Source organism: Cyprinodon tularosa, unplaced genomic scaffold (assembly GCF_016077235.1).
Source record: "Cyprinodon tularosa strain WSP-4 unplaced genomic scaffold, ASM1607723v1 ctg195, whole genome shotgun sequence".
Lineage (NCBI taxonomy): Eukaryota > Metazoa > Chordata > Actinopteri > Cyprinodontiformes > Cyprinodontidae > Cyprinodon > Cyprinodon tularosa.
The window spans coordinates 1,357,301-1,377,500 of record NW_024038707.1 but is presented as its reverse complement, the minus strand read 5'-3'; the positions used below and the strand labels follow the sequence as shown (position 1 = coordinate 1,377,500).

Sequence of the window (20,200 nt, the reverse complement as noted above, 5' to 3'; positions counted from 1 at the left end):
GTCAAAACCCACAGTGTTTAAAACTAATAATTCAGGATGCATGAAAATTACAGTGGTAAAATGCTAACTAATATAGACATGTTAGACATTGCCATTCTCCACGATTTAGCCAGCAAGTTCATTTTATGGACACAGCGAGCACCAATGCTCAATTAACACAGATATAGCAGCATGTCAAAATGTAAACATGACAGAGCAGCCACAACAAGCAAGCATGTGTTTATTGCTGCTGTTCAAAAAAGACCTATTATTTTCCATAATAAAAACATTTGAGTCATGTTTGAACTGATGCAGTCTGGGCTGTGTTTCACCCAATTTTCATGTATATATTTGGGAAACTAGAAGGTGTTAGCTTTTAAATAATGTATCACACATGTAATTTGGGCTTTCAGTTTCCTGGGTTATTTGATGGTATGCAAAATAGGTGAGAATTTCCCACAATGAGGTGGATGTTAGGAAGCAAGGGAAACATATTTGATAGTTAATTAGATTTGTGAAAAGGATAAAAAAGGATGCAAGCATCTCAAGTAACATTTAAATGTTTATATTTACAATGGAGATCTTTCGAGTTTTTATTTTATGAAATATGCGGCACATTTGGATTTCCATACCTGCTCCAGTTGCATTTAATCCCATTTATAGATTTTCAGTTGTGTGACATTTTTAAATGTCACAAGTAGAAAATATTTTGGTCAAAAATCTTTCTTAAGCAGTTCAGGCGGCACAGAAGGATTGTCCATTTATTCACGTCCATCGCAGCATCATGGCAGCCGCGGTCGTGCATAACCACTTAGAAGGAATCGGTGGTGGGGATGATCGAAAGAAAGTAATAATAGGAAAATATTTTTTGAAACTTAAGAATAAAGCTCCAATTTCCTTGTGACGTTATGCTACATGATTGGCTGGAAGTCGCCACGTGATGTAAAACAAGCTTGCTCAGGCAACGATAATGACATCGCACAGCATAAGTGTTCCGAGTCGGGAGCATCTGCAGCGTTAGCGTGTCTAATGACCGATTAAAGTTTTACCTGATCGATATCGAAACTAAAAAAAGATGTTTATGGTGAGCAAAGTGACGGTTAGATCATGATATAAAGGGGGAGAGCTGGGTAGCGCTGTGGCTAGCTGTGCTAAGTAGCTAACAGGTTAGCCTCTTATAGCTTGGTCAGTTAGCCATATTAAGCTACACTATTTTTAAATTCGTGTCACCAACAACCATTTGTTTTCTACAAGTAAAATAACCGTCTGATTTGTCTAGAATCTCTACAAAAGTCATTTTTGAGCTGTTCAATTTGTCGTTCCTGTCAGATCTTAATAAAAAGCATAAAAATAATCCAAAAAATTTTTATTTTTTAGCATCTTGTTAAATGGCAGAGCTCTATCTTAGAATGCAGTACTTTCTTTCAAGACTTAGAATGATTGTTTTCTACTTTTCGTTAGCTTTAGATCACCAATGAAAGGTAAAACAATAGCAAATATAGGTAATAATATGTTTGGAGTTGCCATATGTTGACGTCATAGGAAGAAATATTTTTAAAATGTTATAGGAGAACTTTTGTAAACATGACAAAATAATCGTCAAAACTTCGTACGGCATCTGTTATGGTCATTCTCTGCAGTCTTTCTGAGGCTTTTATTCAATTTATAATGAAACTTTATTGTATTCATCGAAGTTAAGAAATATATTATAATGTAAGTGGTCGGTCATAATGGCAGTGATAATGTTGCATATCCAGGTTTTCATATCAACGAATCTCTAATGGTCCCAGTTCCTTTCGAAGTCATGCGTCCTCGCTAATTTCGGCCATATTGGTGTGAATGCTGCTTAAATGACCAGGAAGGAAAGGAAATGACAATAGGAGAAACTTCCTGGCTGTAAGGCATGTTGCCATAGCAACAAAGGCGCATCATCTGGCTTCAGGTTTTAGTGTGTGGGCTCTGTGTTTTTTTTTATTTGTGAATTTCACCTGAAGGCAGAGTTTCTCTGTGCTACATTCACTAGCATTCGGACAGCTGGCATTTATTCAACATAACGTTACTTCAAACAGCATATAAATATGTAAAATATTTATGAATATCGAAGTGAGAACATATTCAGTGTTTATTTTTTGTCTCTTTGCCGATTAAGTCAATTCCTTTTTCTTCCGACCTTCTCTCCTCGTTAGGCAGAAACATTCATATCAGACCCAAAGACATTGCTCTGATACACCTGCAGCAGCGGTAAGGCGGCTACATAACGCTGCAACAATGCTGAGTTTTATTGGCTGGAACCACCCCGCCCTATAACATGCTAAGAGCATCCAACACAGAGCAGTAAATAGTAAGAGTGGTATAAATTCTCAAGAGGAGAAACCATTTTCGTCCGTCAGTATGGTCCATCTACAAGTAGGTTTAAATTCTTTATAAAATCAGGGTTCCCGCTGGTCCTTAAAAAGTCTTAAAAGGCATTGAATTCTTCAAAATAAAAAACTAAGGCCTTAATTGGTATTAAAATATCTTAAATCAGTCTTAATTTTTAAAACATCATAAATAGGATTATTTTTATCATGATTTATTTTTGTAATCTAAATAAAACATTAAAATTGACAATTTATTTTTATTTTTTTTTAAATAACGTCTCGCCATTATTGGTTCCGTCCCGATAGCGGAACCAATAAAAGCGTTGTTTCGGCCGGGACATTTGGGAGATGCACCATTAACTTTTTGTCTGGAAAATATGAGCAAGTGTAAATGTAAGGAAAATTGTCTCCAGCCAAGAGTTTTCTCCATGGCTAAAACCAGGGAACATACATGAGGCTCAGTGGATTTTGTGTTAGAAGCAATTCAAGCTCAGAACGATGGGAATTAAGGCAGTGGAGTCGCACATGCGAAGCACGAAACACAAAGCGTCAAAATGGAGTTACAGAGAAACAGCCGGTATTTCTCAGTTTAGTTCCACCCTTGTCTCTGCAACGCCTCCACTTATCACCAAATCAAAAATACTAAGAAAACCATACAAAGAAAAATAGCTGCAAAAAAGACTTAGCACTGGTTATGTTGTGGCTTTAAAACTGATTTGTTTTGTTCCCTGCTAAAACAAAGTTTGTGAATTCAGTTAAATAATTGTTAAAATATATCTGTCATTTGTGTGTTTTTAGCTTTCTTCCTGTATGGAAAGCTTTTTAAAAATTTGAAACATTAGTGCAGTGGTTTATGTTAAAATAAACCTTTGGGTTAAGTTGTCGCAAGCAGGTTTTTCTTGTGTTTCTTGTGAATTTGGTCTTAAATTTTTATTTCAACTGGCATTAAAAAATCTTGAATTTAACTTGCCTTATGCTGTAGAAACCCTGAAAATCTTTGAGTAACGTTTGCCATTGATTATTAATTGAATCAGACTAAATTTAAAGGTTAATCAATAAGCAATGTACCCTTAAGTTGGGACTCTTTAACCTCTTCACATTGGAAAAAAACGATCTATAAATGAGTAAAAATGTCTTAAATTAGGTGTATTTACACTTAATTTAACTAGGTAAATTAGATAGTTTGCCAATGGAATTAGTATTTGTACTCTTGAAATAAGATAATTAGATAAAATGTACTTGAAATAAGACAATGGAATTGTGTTTTCTTATTTTAAGTGTAAACTATCTTGCTCTATTGGCAAAATCTCTTTTACCTCCTCAATACAAGAACAAATGCACTTATTTTAAGAAAAAAATGACTAATCTAGACCTTAAATCCATCCTTTTAAACCAGAACCGTAAATCGGTCGGTTTTCTTCTGATCTGGGTGAATTTAGTTTGTATTGAAATGTGATCAAACTGGTTTGTGCTTCCTGTTATTCCTCTGCTATCTAAGGTAGATTACATCCTTAGGGCCGTCAGCAGTCGGTTCCTGTGCAGCTAATTGTGTGTTTGATGATGATGATGGACGGGCCTCTCGTATCGGTATGTCTTTGTCATGACTTGAAGCAGGAGCAGGCTGTTCTGGCCCCTCAGAGGTTTGAAGCTCCTCTACGGTTGGTTTGTTCCACATGTTGAACCCTGATCAGGTTCCACTCTATGCCTCCAACATAACGCAGCAGCCTGCTGCCACTGGTCTATTCCTGCTTCATTCCTTTTAATATCTTCTCCGAATGCTGGTTAATTATCCTGCAGCATGAATTCCTGCTTCAGTGGCCATGCTGTGTGTTTTTCCGGAGTTCACGTTTCCTATTGGTCGTGCGTGTAGATGCTCACGTTTTCTGGTAAGAGGTCTCCCATGCTGATAACTTGGAAGGGGCTCTCTTATGACAGCCGGGCCCATATCATGCTTGCACCGCTGTGCCCCTATTCTCCTGATAAGAGAGCGAACAGAGGGGCGGGCCGACCTCCTGTACTTGTCTCCTTCGCTGCAGCGTTTGGGGGGAGCGTTGGTTTTAAATGATGGTGATCAATCAGGTCTGGCTGCTGCTGGAGTTTCTCTCAGTGAGGATCTTTGGCAGCTTTTATGCTCAGGATGTAGACGGAAGTGTATAGACGGTGTCCCTTTGCTTAGTTTCTGCAGAAACGGAAGATTTATTTAAAATCAGCTAGTTTGCTTATCTGGCATTAAAAAAATAATGAGAAATATCTTAAAGGAAAAGTCTGAGTCGGAGCTTCCATTAAACACAGGAGCTAACTAAGCTAAGAGTTGCTTTGAGGCAACAAAACAGATATAAGCCGTATCTGATCAGATATATCTGTTGGTCCAAAGGGGTTTGATAGCAGTTTCTAAAACAAAGAGGAACGCTGTTTCATTTTGCCACAGTGCAGTGGTATTAGTTGCTTTCTGGGGAGCTAAACCTGGGGGTTACAGGTCTAGCACCCCTAGTGGCCCAAAGTTGCAGTGTTGCTTTAAAGGAAAAGTCCGGTCATATTCAGAGTTCAAAACTTCTGAAAGTACTTTTAATTGAAATTATTACATACTGTTCAATAAATAAGTGTTTTAATTCAGAGTAATTTTCATGTGAATGTGTTTACTGGAGGCATCCATGTTTGTCGAAGAACACTACTGCCACCTACTGGTTTGTGACGTCACGGTGCGGTATCGGCTGTTGATCAAGTCCCAGTGCTGTATCTGGTGTTTGTCACAACGCGCTATTATCCAAGTCATCTTCAAAACATTCTTCTTCCAAATGTTGGCTACATATTACGGGTTTTTTCTCTGGCCAGAAGTTCGATGGCAAATCCTCCCTCTTCAAGTTGGCGATCCAACGACCAACCCGTCCGTGGAGGATCAGGAATCAGAAAGGTGCAATAACTCTTTTTTTTTTTTCACTTTTACCCGATGTATTCCAGCATCCAGCTGCCATGCACGTGGGCATTGTCAGTTTCACTATAGCTGTGGTGAATTTCAATGGTGAAGTCCTCTGGAAATCTTCAATAATTGTTGTTGATTGCAGATGTGTCTAGTAGTTCCCATTGATTTTGCTTGTAAAGCGGGGAGAATGGCGCTAGGCTTACCGCACCGTGACGTCACTGCTGGAAGATGGTAGCCTCGTGAGACCATCCTGATCTCGCAAGCTTTCAAGATTTTGCTCGCTAGTCAGTCTGGAGACTCTCCGTTGAAGAAAATTTGGAGCCGTTCACCAAACAAACGTCCAATCAGCGTTGGCTTTGAGGTGGGTTGAGGTGTGACGCAACGAGAAGCGCGACAGTTCAGTCTAAAGAACATGGCGGCTTCAGTCGATGAAACTAGCGTTAGCGTGGCTATCGAGCAAGTTTTATCGGAATTACAGAGTATTTCTTCACTGAAAGAAGAGCAAAACACTGCTCTGGAGGCTTTTCTCAGAGGAAAAGATGTTTTTGCTCTTCTCCCGACTGGTTTCGGCAAGAGTAGCCTTGCTGTTAGTACGTCATATGCTTCGTTGATCTGATTGGTTTATTTGGCCCGTCTATCACCAACATAGGCAAATCAGCTAACCAGTATTTTCGCCCCTTCCCAAAATTACTTCAACGGAAGGTTTCCAGATGGATATGTGGAGCAAATCCATCTGGCGGAGTCAGGTTAGGAAGATGGCAGGATGGAGGTGTTTCTATATTTGGGCAAAAATGGCTGCTCCCAGACTCAGTGATCGCCACTGATTAAAGCTAAATTCATTAAATCACTGCTAACGTATTAGTTTTAGGTATAAATAATGACCCATTGATTAGTCCTTGCTGACTGAACTTTTCCTTTAAATTAAAACCGTTTTCTTGAATTAAACGCTTGGAACGCTCAGAATGTATGATTGCATGTAATAAAAGCTGAGATTCAAACTGTGGCAGTTTTTTTTGTTTTCAAAAAAACCGAAATGGCTAAAGATACGAGTTATTATAGTTAATGATAATGGCTTCAAATGTGTTTGTTTCCATTCTAAAGAGATGAATAAAAAAGGTTTTTATAAATGATTTGGAGGCTGCAACCGGTCCATATCTTCCTTTAACCCTTTCCTCGGGCACATAAGTTATCAACTAGTTTAATCTAAAGTTGATTGATCTTATCCATCTGTCAACGCTTAATTGATAAAGGGCAATTTTCTTAAAAATCTGAGTTTTTTTCTTCTCACAAGACGATCTTTTCATAACATTAAGAGCTGGGTATTTTTTTTCACTAAATGCTGAATGAAGATAACGCCATCTTTGTATTTGAACCATTTATTGTGAGCTATATTAAACAGTTTCTGACTCTTTATTAAATTTATAAGATATAACAATTCAGGAATTTATTAGGGGACCAAAATGTGATATTAATGATGCAGACAAGATGAATAAAATCTGTGAAACACTTTAGATTTCCAATGTGCTGAGATGTAAAACTGTTATGGCTGCAGGATATTGGCCAATATTTAATATGCCAATATTTCATAACTCCGCTTGTTGATAATGGATACAGACATATTTTTTTTCTTTTTATTCAAAGCTAGATTCCAGTATTCTTTACCTTCATTCATCTGCTCCTTTTACTCTGAAAACCTTCCATCTCCACTGCTTAAGAAAAGCATCCCAACAGCCAGATCCTGCCACCACCATGTCTCACGGGAAAGCTAACTCTTTGTGGCAGCATGACCTGATAGTTTTGATGCCATAATGCCAGTGTGTGAATGTTACAGCAGGCCGTCGGTCTCCAGAGAGAGCAGAGTGCAGTGAGGATGCTCCCCTTTATCCTCTTGAGCTTTAGAAATGCTGGCAGCCTGTTGGAAATCTCAGACTTAAGGTGATGATCTACACTCCCAGGGGATAAACATGGGGACGTTCAGTTCTGTAATCCCTGCTGAGAGATGCAGAAACAGGAAAACGTGTCAACTCACCAACGCTGAGCATCACATGGAGATTTTGGCAATGTAGAGGGGGGGGGGGGGGTGTAGACCAGTACACTGTGGATCAATTAGACGGATGTTAAACTAATCCATTAGATGTTAAAGTAATCCGTTTCAGGCTTAAAAAGTCTGTAAGTGGTGATCTCCGGTCATTAAAGGAAATGTCAGGTCAGCAATGAATAATCAATGGATCATTATTTATACCTAAAAGTAACACGTTTGCGGCGATTTAATGAATTTAGCGTTAATGAGTGAGAAAATAATTTTCGTCATAATCACAGAGTCTGGGAGCGGCCATTTTTGCCCTAATATAGTAACACCTCACTCCTGTCATCTTCTGGCAGTAATATGTAGGGGCGAGTATTGGCATTGGTGTTGCGATACAATACGTGTCATGATTCTTGGGTCAGGATACAATATTATAACCTGACAACGCCAGATGGATTTGCCCCGCATATCCATCTGGAAACCTTCCGTTGAAGTAATTTTGGGAAGAGGCGAAAATATTCGCTAGCTGATTTGCCTATGTTGGTGATAGACGGGCCAAATAAACAAATCAGATCAACGATCAACCACAAGCTACGCTACTCTTGCCGAAACCAGTCGGGAGAAGAGCAAAAACATCTTTTCCTTTGAGAAAAACCTCCAGAGCAGTGTTTTGCTCTTCTTTCAGTGAAGAAATACTCTGTAATTTCGATAAAACTTGGTCGATCGCCACGCTAACGCTAGTTTCATCGGCTGAAGCCGCCATGTTCTTTAGACTGAACTGTCGCGCTTCTCGTTGCGTCACACCTCAACCCGCCTCAAAGCCAACGCTGATTGGACGTTCGTTTGGTGAACGGCTCCAAATTTTCTTCAACGGAGAGTCTCCAGACTGATTAGCGAGTGAAATCTTGAAAGCTCGCGAGATCAGGATGGTCTCACGAGGCTAACAAAATTATGACAATATTGCAATATCAATATAAATTGCGATATTTTTCCCTGCTGTCAAAATTAACCAAATAAAAAGGCGAGTGCTCAATATTTTCATCAAGAGATATTAATCATTTACTTTTTTTGGTATCCATTGTGTTTCGGGTTTGAGTCCATATCTTCCACTGTGACTGCTTCAACTACAAATATGGCGTCAGAGTGGCGCTGCAGAGGTAGCCCATTTTCCCTCATTGTTTTAGGTAAAATATTTTTTGTTTTTAAAAAATCGATACTAGGGACTGAATGATCGATATTATATCGGGCAGTCAAAAATTACGATATTGTGCAAAAATGATCCCCCCCACACACCCCTAGTAATATGTAGCAGTTGCAGCCTTCAAAGTCTCCAAATCATTCATATAAAACATTTTTATTCATTTCTTTAGGATGGAAACAAAGAAATTTGAAGCCATTATCGTTAACTAATACCTTTGCTGTGATTTAATGAATTTATCTTTAATCAGTGCAAAAATAAAAAAAAATAAATACATAATTTTCGTCACTATGACAGAGTCAGGGAGCTACCATTTTTGTCCATATATAGTAACACCTCCCTCCTGCTATCTTCCAGCAGTGACGTCACGGTGCGGTAAGCCTAGCGCCATTCTCTCCGCTTTATGAGCAAAATCAATGGGAACTACTAGACACATTGCAATCAACAAAAATTATTGAAGATTTCCAGAGGACTTCATTAAAATTCCCCAGAGCTATAGTGAAACTGACAATTGGATGTTCTAATACACTGGATAAAAGTGAAAAAAATTAGTTATTTCACCTTTCTGATCCTGATCCTCCAAGGACAGGTTCATCGTTGGATTGCCAACTTGAAGAGGGAGGATTTGCCATCGAACTTCTGGCCAGAGAAAAAACCCGTAATATGTAGCCAACATTTGGAAGAAGAATGTTTTGAAGATGACTTGGATAATAGCGCGTTGTGACAAACACCAGATACAGCACTGGGACTTGATCAACAGCCGATACCGCACCGTGACGTCACAAACCGGTAGGTGGCAGTAGTGTTCTTTGACAAACATGGACGCCTCCAGTAAAGCACATTCACATGAAAATTACTCTGAATTAAAAATGCATAATTTATTTCAGAAGTTGGAATTCTGAATGACTGGACTTTAGCTTGTGAGGGTTCGCTGCACCTGTGGTCACACCTGGGAGGAGGAGGACTCTGATGAGGGGTTGGCGATAAATCACTAAAATTTACTTGAATTTGCTTCATATGAAGATATGATTTAAAAAAAAATAAATTAAAGTGTTGCCAGGCTGTACATTTATGTTTTTAGATGCATTCTCAAACAGATGAACTCTCTCCATGTTGCCTTATTTTATGATAGAAATGCTGCCAACTTGGTAAACAAGCATGTTTCTCCGCTTATGTTTTAGTCGCACCTAAAATTCAGGCCAACTTCAGGAGAAAAATGGGAATGTAAAAAAAGTATTTTACGTTGTTTCTATAAGACAAAAAAAAGATTTTTAAAAAGGTGTTGCAGTGACAGTGGGACAGCATGTACTGCTGGGTTTTTCCCTCATTGACCTCTGCTCTCTCTCTCCGGCTATATCCTGTTTTCAGCCTGCCTCCCTCGCATGGTCCTCCACCTTCTATTCATTCCATAGTCCTCCTCTCCCTCCAAGCTTTCACACCGAGACTCTCTGCTGGTATCAGATGACATTTGATGTGCAGATTTCATCCATAGCGCCTCGCAGAGGTTCGAGTCACTAGCTATGTGTGCGTAAACAAACCGAGGTCCACTCGCTCTGAGGATCAGTCTCAGCACAAAAATGAAATAGAAAAAAGATGTATAGTTCAAGTCCAACCGATCCTGCTGGTTTGTACGCCTACCGTGTCAGCTGTAGTCATCAACCGCTCGGTTCCTTATAGAAGTGGGGCAAATAAGTTGAACTCTAGTCTAACTTCATCTTTGGGAACCACATTTGAACTAAAGAGATTTCAATAATTATTTAGAGTTTGAAGATAAGTTGTGGAGATTCTTGCACTTCCTCAAAATCTAATTTTAATCATTTTTCTTTTTATGTATTCTCCAGTTTTTCTAAAACTTGAATTTACAAACATCAATAAAATCCACGTTAATTTGTCTTTGAAAACCATATGGAGATACCGTAAATTCTCTAATATAGGCCCGGGCCTTTATTTCACTCAAGTGCATCGCGGTCCAGGCCTTTATTGGATAGAGGCCAGAATTAGAGACAGGCCTCTATTGCTATTTGAGCAAAACAGACTACCAGTGGAATGAATAAAAATGAGATTTTGTGTCTTTTTGAACCTATAAAACACTAGGTTCATTTATTGAAAAAGTACAGTTACCATGTCTCGCTTGGTTTGAAGTAAAAAAAAAAAAAAATCCAATTCTGTTTAATTCTCCTCCTCAGTTTTTCTCCTCCTCTTCATCTCTCCCTTTAATCTCCTCATCACTCGCGCTCCTCCTGTTCTGCTGCGTGTCTGTTCTCTTCCTCGCGCAGACGGGCAGCAGTCAGGGCCTGTCGTCTAGCTGCGCAGGGCTGTGGTACTTGTATGTTACTTACTACCACAAGTATAATGTTGAGGTATGCCCAGAAAAAAACGTTTATAGCCCCGGCCTGTATTAGAGACCGGCCATTATTTACCTCCTCTGACAGCGAGACCGGCCATTATTAGAGACCCGGCCGCTATTGGAATACAGGCCAATATTAGAGAATTTACGGTATTTTATTTGTAGGCAAGAGTTGGATGTTTTACCTTATTCTAAAATAAAAAAAAAATATATCCTATTTTGTATATTTTACAAAAATACATTAAGTATGTGTTTTATATTTGAACTTTAATGACATTTTACCAAATATGCACCTCATTCCAAGGAACAATCCATTAAATGTTTGTGATGGTCCACGTCATAATCTGGATAAAGGCTTTTTTTGACATGAACAAGCAGTTCGCCACTAAACCAGAGGGTGGCAGTAGTGACTATTGACAGCATCGGACTCAAAAAAAGTCCATAATTATTATACTGAAGACAAAAATACAGATAATGTGAGCCATGCCTCGCTCAATATCTCCCTGCTGATCAAATAAAGCAGAGTGAATGAAGAAGGTGAGAGCAGAACAAACACCAGAGGCTGCAGAAACATGCTCTGCCTTATTTAGAAACCTATGAAAGTATTTTCTTATCTTATCAAAGGTGCACCACATGCCAAAGAACAATTAATTAAAATGTTTGTAATGATCAATTATCATGTGCAAGCTTTAGCTATAGCTGTAGTTCATAATACGGGGCAAAATGTGCTACTTGGAAAAGGTCTGCGATCTCAAAGTGCTTTTTTAGTTTGTAATGTTATTTAAGTTGTATCTTGTATCATCATAAAAAGGGGTTAAAATTTTAAGTAAATAGCACTTCATCTCTGAATGCTTTGGGGCAAATTCTCTCCTGTAACCTCCAACAGTTTGCTCTTTCTGAGTTTCCCAAATTGCACCTTCTGGTCCTTTTACGTTGTCTGCGGTTGAGCTGAGATGATAAGGCGTCCAGTGCGTTGGAACTGAATCGCTGATCATCGTTCGCCTCAAATAGAGAACGGGGGAAAATGCAATGTCCTGTTTAGATGACGTCAACCTTTCAAATGTGTCAGAAAGAGGTTTTGGTTTGTTGCAGAGTCTTAGTCATGTTTGTTACTAATATAATTGTTCCACTCCATTTATTTACGTCAAACCATGAGGTCTAAAGCAAACGAGGAGAAGGACCTTTGGTGTGTTGTTAATGTCTTCCAGTGCATGTTTTCCTCTTTCCATCCTCCTCGTTTCTGATATTCTGGCTTGGATTCCACATTTGGCCCCGTTAAACGCAGCCGTTCACAAAGAGGATTTTTCATAAATTATTTTGACATGTTGTGTTTCAAACTCACAAAGCGAGGCATTGAGAGGCGACGCGTTCGCTGCTTAAAAACAAGGAACCATGACTTGGGTTCTTGCCTGGTTCATGAGGAGGACTTTCAGTCATCTGATTGGGCTGATTTTGGGCTGATAGCAGAGACGTACAGAGCTCTCTAAGTTTCAGCTGAGGTGTGCTTCTGCCACACGTGGATGTTTGCAGCCTTTTTTTTTTGCCCCCGATGCCCACAAAGTGATTTTAAGCAGAGCTGCAGGAGAGAGCGAGAGTGTTTAGTCATGAGGTAATGTGACAAAGGAAGTTTGTGCCAGAGGTTTCTAGGAAAGAGCCTTGGCTGCTGTAATGTCCACACACATATGCTCCAGATCAACTTCTCATTCCCCCCAGAGCGAACGTGTGTGTGGAGAGGTGGGAGAGAACCAGTTAGCTTTACAGAGGACGCCTGGGCGGGGGGGTGTTCTCCCCATTTCCCCCTCCATGGGACACGGCGTCCCTGTAAAACACTGAAAGTGATGTGAAATGTTCAAATCTGAGAGAAGCTGATGGAAATTTAGACGTCCCCATTCTGGTTTTTGATCTTTCTTTTCCAGTTATATCACCCTTTAACCATAACTCCCATTGCCCAATAGAATGCAAGATAACTAATGATGTCATCAGCTAAACTGGGTCTAATGCGCTTCATTAATCCTTTATCCTAATGCTTTTTTATATATATATATATATATATATATATATATATATATATATATGTATATATATATATATATATATATATATATGTATATATAGGGCTGGGCGATATAGAAAAAAAGCTTATCGATAAAAAAAAATGCATATTGATCGATATCGATAATTATTGAAAAGATTTGAAACCATATTTTATGTGCAGCTCTGCCTGGGCTTTTTATAATATTGCTAAATGATTTAATTTTAATAAAAAACACAAACACAGACTTCGAATTAAATATTTATTTAACCAACTTTTTTAACCATAACATAATTGTTTTAAAGAAAAATAACTTAAGAGACCTGAGTTATGTTATTAAATACTGACAAAGAATAAACTAAAGTGACCAGAAAAGTGACCAAAATAAATATAACAAATAAATAAATGACCCCCCACCGCCGCCACCGTTTTCTGCTTTAACCTGAGTTATTACTTTGAAGTTTCTGGCCCCTCAGCATTTTTATCTCAATTGTTAGAAATACGTGGGAAACTGCCCAGAACTGACAATATATATATATTTTCCGAAGATTCCTCGGAGGAGAGCCGGGGCCTACACAGCTCGTACTCCTGCGGCTGTGAGTGGCTGAGATGATAAAAAAAAGTTGGTTTCGTTATCAGACTGGTTTTCACTGGTTCCCGACACATTTTCCAGATGACTGTGGTTTGTTTTTGGTCCGACTTGCCATGACCGAAATACTGCCAGACTGCCGAACTACAAAAACCCTTCTTTGAAACAATTTCTTCCGCCTCTCCTTGCTGCACAGCTTCATGTGCTCTGTGTTGTGGTTTGAGAGGGCGGCGCTTGGTGATGGCGTGCCTGGGTCCGCGATTGTGATTGGTTGGGAGGAAGCAGTGACTAGCATAAACCTACATGCTAGGCTACAATGAGAAGGAAGGAAAACTGCATTTCTTTTTTATCAAACTTTTATCGACCCTCTTTTTTTCTATTGCGCCACAGGTCTATCGATCGATATATATCGTTATTGAATTATCGCCCAGCCCTATATATATATATATATATATATATATATATATATATATATATATATATATATATATATATATATATAGGGTGGAACAGTTCACAAAATCCATGGTTCGGTTCGGTTCACGGTTTCGTGGTCACGGTTTTCGGTTCAGTATATGTTGATTGTTACACCGAAAAATAAAAAAATTTATAAAAATTATAAAAATGTATGAAAAAATTTAAATGTATGAAATTAATGAAAAAATCCAAAGAAATTAATGAATTGTAATTATTTTTAATGATCTGCGGAAACCCTGGATCATTTCTGCATTTTTTGCTGCTTTGAATTGAATCATCTCGCGCACGCTCTCTACCATCTCCAAGGAACTCAGAGCGGAGCGGACGGGAGCCACAGTGGAGGCTGTAGGCTTTGCTTTGTACAGACGGTCTGGAGCGCAGCGCTGACGGAGTATGTGGGATTTCGGGGTTAGCGTGACATGTTGGTCATGTTGCTGTAGCATAAACAAAACGTGTTGCACAATGCTAGCACACTGTTGCACATTTATTCACAACTTTCTTTCCGCAGTCATCGTAGGTCACTCTAAATGCAAAGTGGTCCCATACAGCAGACCTATATATGGTTTAAAGCTAGGTGGTGTTGGTATCAATTATGGTTTCCATAACTCCAATTACCGAATGAGAATTGGGAGGGGGAGGGAGAGAGAGATTTTCCGTTATACATTATATTTATATATATTTTCCATTCTCTTCTGTAAGGGCAGGGCTTTATGTGAATATAGCATTAGCAACATTAGCAGTTAGCTATGGTTAATTTGCGATCCTTTACAAGTCTCTTACACAATAGGTAAAAAGTGACACAAGCATCAACACTTGGCAACTGCCTGCAGGTGAGCCCCTGATTGGCAGAATCAATTATTTTGTTGGAATAGAGACAGGAGCCCCCAGTGGCTTAAAGATGTAGTGTTGCTTTAATAAAAAATGGCCAGGCAATGTCCCCTCTGTGTGCCTGATATTAAAAAGGCTTTTTACTTGCATAGGACAAAATAATTACAAGGGAGACGTTCTACGATTTTCTGAAACTTAATCCATGAATTTTGTCAACTAATGTGATAATCAAATCATTTACTTGAGTATAAGGACACTACATTATGCTATTTCCTGAAATGGTGACCCACTCAGAAAAGTAATGAATCCAACCTTTTTTCATTTAAGATGAAAAGTCCTTGTAAATATGCTCTCATTTAGCTTAAACTGGTTCAAATATATACATGTTTGTTCATTTCATAGGAATGCTGTTTCACTAAAAGCTTTTTTAAATGGATTAATTGAAATCAGGTAGTAAAATAACTTACAGCTGTAGCCCTAATAGATTAACATGCCCTTCCCAGTTGGCTTTGTTAGCCTAAGTGTTTGTCATCGCCCACAGTTTACACAATGTCGGCCAGTATTTCTGAATTTTCCTTGTTCCGTCGTAAATATTTCTTTTTCTTTTTTACCAAAGCAGTTCCAGCTCACAACCACAGCCGCTGTTGGAGCTACTTCCTCCCTTAAAAGTCTTTCTGTTAGCACCTAGTCGTGGTGTGTTAACTGACTGTTTTTCTGTGTTTCATAATATTTTTCATTTTCCACAGCACACATTAGGTGTGGCTCTTGTCTAAGGCTCTTTTCCTTCCAGGACAGAGTAGGGATGTTAAGATTGACGGGTTTGCATGGATTAGCAGAAACGCATGCGAGAATAAATAGAGCAGCTGTGAAAAGATGCAGTTTGGGGGATTAGATATAGTTATAGTTTTTACCCCAGCATGTAAATGAAGGCTGTTTCTTCTAAGGAGTAGATCCAGAGGCAAGGCTAGAGGCGTTTAAGCATGAATTAGCACAGCTTATCTTATTCCACTCATGAGCGACATGTGAGCGTGAAGGTCTACCTGTAACCTGGGGCTGGGTGATATCAAGATCAGACATTGCGATATATTTGAGCTATATCGCGATAAGTGATATATTTACAATATGTTCAAATAACTCCACATCTTTGCATGTTACAAAAGACATTTTTTGGACCAGGGGTTTCATTGTTTTCTTAAGGCCAATTTATGCTTCTGACGCATAGCCTCTGCAACCGTCAAATCTGTCTCTGTGCATGACCATGCCTCCCACGCAGAGGTTCTGCAACTGTCATCGCTCACCTCAAAAAATCCTGACTACACGCCGGACGGGTGCAAAACCGCGCAGACCTCAAGTGGAAGTGCGCAGACAAAAAGCAGCTGTGATTGGTCTTTGGTATGTCTTTCCGGCTGTCTGTGTGGTCGTCCTTCTCGATTCGGTGCCAAGGCGCCCCATTTTTAAAAACCAAGGAACAATTACATGGACAACTACGACAAAAGGTTAATCAATGAGGTTCGGAAGTATAACCACTTACATGATGCCTCAGACAAATTATATAAAGATGCCAATGTCTCTGCCAACTCCTGGAGGGAGATCAGCCAGAACCTGTTCCTCTTCGATGTCTAGCAACTAAGGATGGAACGGTATATGAAAACCGTCCGAACCTTTTTCTCATAGGCGAAGCGTGTACACTCCAGAGCAGAAGGTGGCGGTACTGCGACCAAAGCCAACCACCAGTAGTAAACAAGAAAAAGAAGCGAAGCAGCGTAGCCGGGTGTAGCAGAAAAAAGATCAGTTGTTGTGGAGAATTGTGTGGGTATGGCGAGTGGGAAAGAACAGGAGTTGGAAGACGCGCCAGCAGCACTTTATAGGTCTGCTGTATGGGACCACTTTGCATTTAGAGTGACCTACGATGACGGCTGAAAGAAAGTGGTGGATAAAAACAGTGTGCAACACGTTTTGTTTATGCTAACAGCAACACGACCAACATGTCAGGCTAACAATCAACATATACCGAACCAAACCGAAAACTGTGACCACGAAACCGTGAACCGAACTGTGGATTTTGTGAACCGTTCCACCCCTACTAGCAACTCTAGATCTATCTCTGAGACCGTGATATCTTGCAGATGCACCATTGTTGTTTTAATAGATAAACACTCCCGTCGGTGCCGCTGAAGTTCTCGTGACCATCCGCCGAAGTTCTCACGAGTTCTCCAATAGCCCCCCCCCCTTGCGCTTTGGCGGGAAACTGCTGTGAGTCCCTAGAAATTCCAGACCAACTGGGCAGAAGCATACTAGCATAACTGGTTGGCGACCAGACCCAAGCGACATTTGATGTGTGTGGGTGCAGAAGTATAATCTGCCCTTTAGCCTTCATTGCTCTTTGGTTAAATTTTTTTTTTTCTTTTTTTTTTTTTTTTTCAGGACTTTTCTGTTGCGTTTAGAACTTCTTCATTTCCGATATGATGACTATATTGACACGATAAGATATCGGCAGGCGTGCCTGAATCTGCCCACTGTAGGTGTATTACTGCCCCCTAAAGGGCTGGAGGGACATCAAGTTACTAACTTTATTTCACCGTTTGTGATTTAAAAGGGTTTTGTTTTTTCGAGCTTCAAATATAGATATTATAACAGATCATGTTTTCTCTCTACAAATAAAAAAGTGATTAAGCCAATTTTACTCAACATAAGTGTATTTTTTTTTATTGTTTTGTATTGAGCAGGTAATTAAGACAATTTGCCAATGGAATCAGATCATGAGTTTAAAAAAAGAAAAACACGTCTATAATCTAATTTCAATTGCATAATAATTCTTATTTTAAGGGATAGAATACTCGATCTGTTGGACGATCGTAATATTTACCTGCTCAAATTAATTTATGGGTTCATCTCTGCTTAAAAGACTACATTTCATTTCTCACCAAAGGTAAAAGAAAAGTGCTTCTGGTATGTTTGTTATAAAAGAATATATTTTTACTTAATTCTGGAAATAATTTAAATGTGTCTGTTTTAAAAGTACAGAAGATCTGATCTCTGCAAATATTTGTCATACCAAAAGGTTTAGAGCTCAAGAATTCGGAAGCAGCCCCGTGTCGCTATGCTAACCTGCTCTATTATACAGTCAAAAACCCCCCAGAGTAATGCTGAAAAATGCTGCAGAGTAGGAGTTTAACATGTGAGAATGATTACACTCTCAGATTGTCTTTTTTTAAAGTAGCACAGCTTGTGTAACTCCAGTTAACTGGCTGTAGGACAGAGGCCCATAAAGCTTAAGTAGCTGTCCCTACCTTTCAACATCTGCTCCTCTCCACTTAGCTTTGCATTTCTGTCTTTAAAAGTCATAAAAACTAGTCTTCTAATGTGAATTTAAAGTATTTTTCTTAAATCCATTCATTCTGTTTACCCTGTTTCACCTCTTCACTGTTTCTCTTCTCTCTTCCTCGGATGTGGTTGACACAGGAACCCCTCCATGGCTTTCTACCAGGCCTTCCAGTCTGGAAGCAGATTAAGAGACTCAAAGGCTCACAGTGATAGGTACAGTACTGCGCTGGATTGGACTGGGCAGGCCTGCCAGAGTGTAACAAAGCGTGTGCAGTGTTCAGCAGCAGTGAGCTTTGCTTTTGACACGTGCATGGGTTGAGTTTGGAAACAAAGCTTGGCAGCGAGCGCAGCGTTGGCCTGTAGGCTTCTCAATAAGATCCCTCTCTTTAATTCCCTGCAGGCATTCTTCAGTGCCTCCAGTGACATCATGTAACACCTCTGTCACTAGGAAGTTATGAGGGGCTGTTTTTTTACGAGCTTTGCTAACAGATCTACGCAGCAGGATAATTATTCTGATCTCCAGTTTCAAAGATGAAGGAAAAGAACACGGAGGCAAACAACTCAAATGGTCCAACTGGTAGTGGGATTAGAAACCAGTTCAGCCAGTCCTCACCTCTTTTTATTCATGTAAAAAAGAAATAGACGGAATTCTTTGTATTTTTTTTCTTCGCTGCAACCTTCAAATGTTTAACACTTTGTCACATTGCAGGCTGACTGTATTTAACTTGGGTTCCAGGGGACACAAGCCGATAAAACACCTGAAGGTTGTTGGGGTTTAACGACCCATCCGCCTCCTCGAGTCAAGACCCATTCGATCTAAATATTTTTCAGGAAATGCTTTTAAATTTTGTCCCATTCCACTTAAAATCTGTCCAATTAGGTGGAGAACAACTTTCTAGTTTTTGCACCAGTGGCGGTTCTAGACTAAATGTTTCAGGGGGCCAGAAGGGGGGCCAGCGTGTTTTCATCGGAGCACAGAAAACCATGAAGCAAAAAAAACCTTGCAAGTGATTAAAATATATTAAGAGAGCTGCATAAGGGGAAATTTCCATTCAAAAAAAAATTTGAGAAAATGTTCTCTTGAATTGTCGTTAAAATCAAAATAAAAATCCCTTAGCATAGCAAAAAAAGCAACTCAAAAAATTATAGCTATATAAATATCTAAAAGATCAAATAAAGCTATTATTCGGATTGTTAGGTTAATATACATTCATAATTTAGGAATTTTACATATTTTAAAATTATTTCAAGTTAAAATGACAGTTTTCTATTAAATCTGAATTAGAACTCAAGAAAAACTGATTAATTCAGCTGTATTTTTTAGATTTGTTTTGAAAAAAAAAAACATTTAGCAGATGAAAACTGGGACCCTATCTCAATACTACGGAAGAGGATTAGGGCCACTGAAAAAAAATGAATAAAAGTTAACTGATTTTTAAATTTCTTTCAGTTATATATGGGAAAAAAGTCAGAATTCTGACTTTTTTTCTCAGAATTCTTACTTTAATCTCAGAATTCTGACTTTAATCTCAGAATTTTGGACCTTAATGTAGATGGGCACCATGAAGGAAGAGATGTGGAGCACTCAGCTTCACTGACAAAGATGTGAGTTGTTTGAGGTGGTCAGTGACACATTGGTGGAAAATGACGGAATTAGGCAACTTTTTACGTGCCCGAGGGGTCCCCTCATTAACGGAGGAGCAGAAGGTCATTAAAACAAGAGAGCTAGTCTCTAAAACAGACATGGCTATGGCTTGATGCTAACATGTGTGTTATCTGTCAGAGTTCTGAGATTAAAGTCAGAATTCTGAGAAAAAAGTCACAATTCTGACTTTTTTTCCCATTTGAAACTCAAATAAAATTTTAAAATCTGTTAACTTTTTTCTTTTCTTTCAGTGGCCCTAATCCTCTTCCGTACAATACCACTGAAGCTATCACCTTATTTTTTTTAGAATGATTAGTAAGACAGAATCTTAAAAAAAAAAAAAATGAACCATGTCTCTTCCAGCGCATATCATTGGAATTTCTTTTAGTATTATGTCTTGGGCACAGGGGCCATAACAGTGGCCAGGGAATGATCTACAGGGGCACTGGCCCCCGTTGGCCCCCATCTAGAACCG

At 39.1% G+C, this 20,200-nt stretch overlaps 1 protein-coding gene across 1 annotated transcript in view; it reads left to right on the top strand.

The window, feature by feature from the left end:
• The window catches only part of LOC119782543 (TSC22 domain family protein 2-like), a 59,449-nt gene that overhangs the window by 14,008 nt on the left and 25,241 nt on the right, over nucleotides 1-20,200 (top strand). The window contains exon 2 of the mRNA XM_038283551.1: nucleotides 18,219-18,293. Coding sequence (XP_038139479.1) covers nucleotides 18,219-18,293 — 75 coding nt within the window. The remainder of the gene's footprint in view (nucleotides 1-18,218; nucleotides 18,294-20,200) is intronic.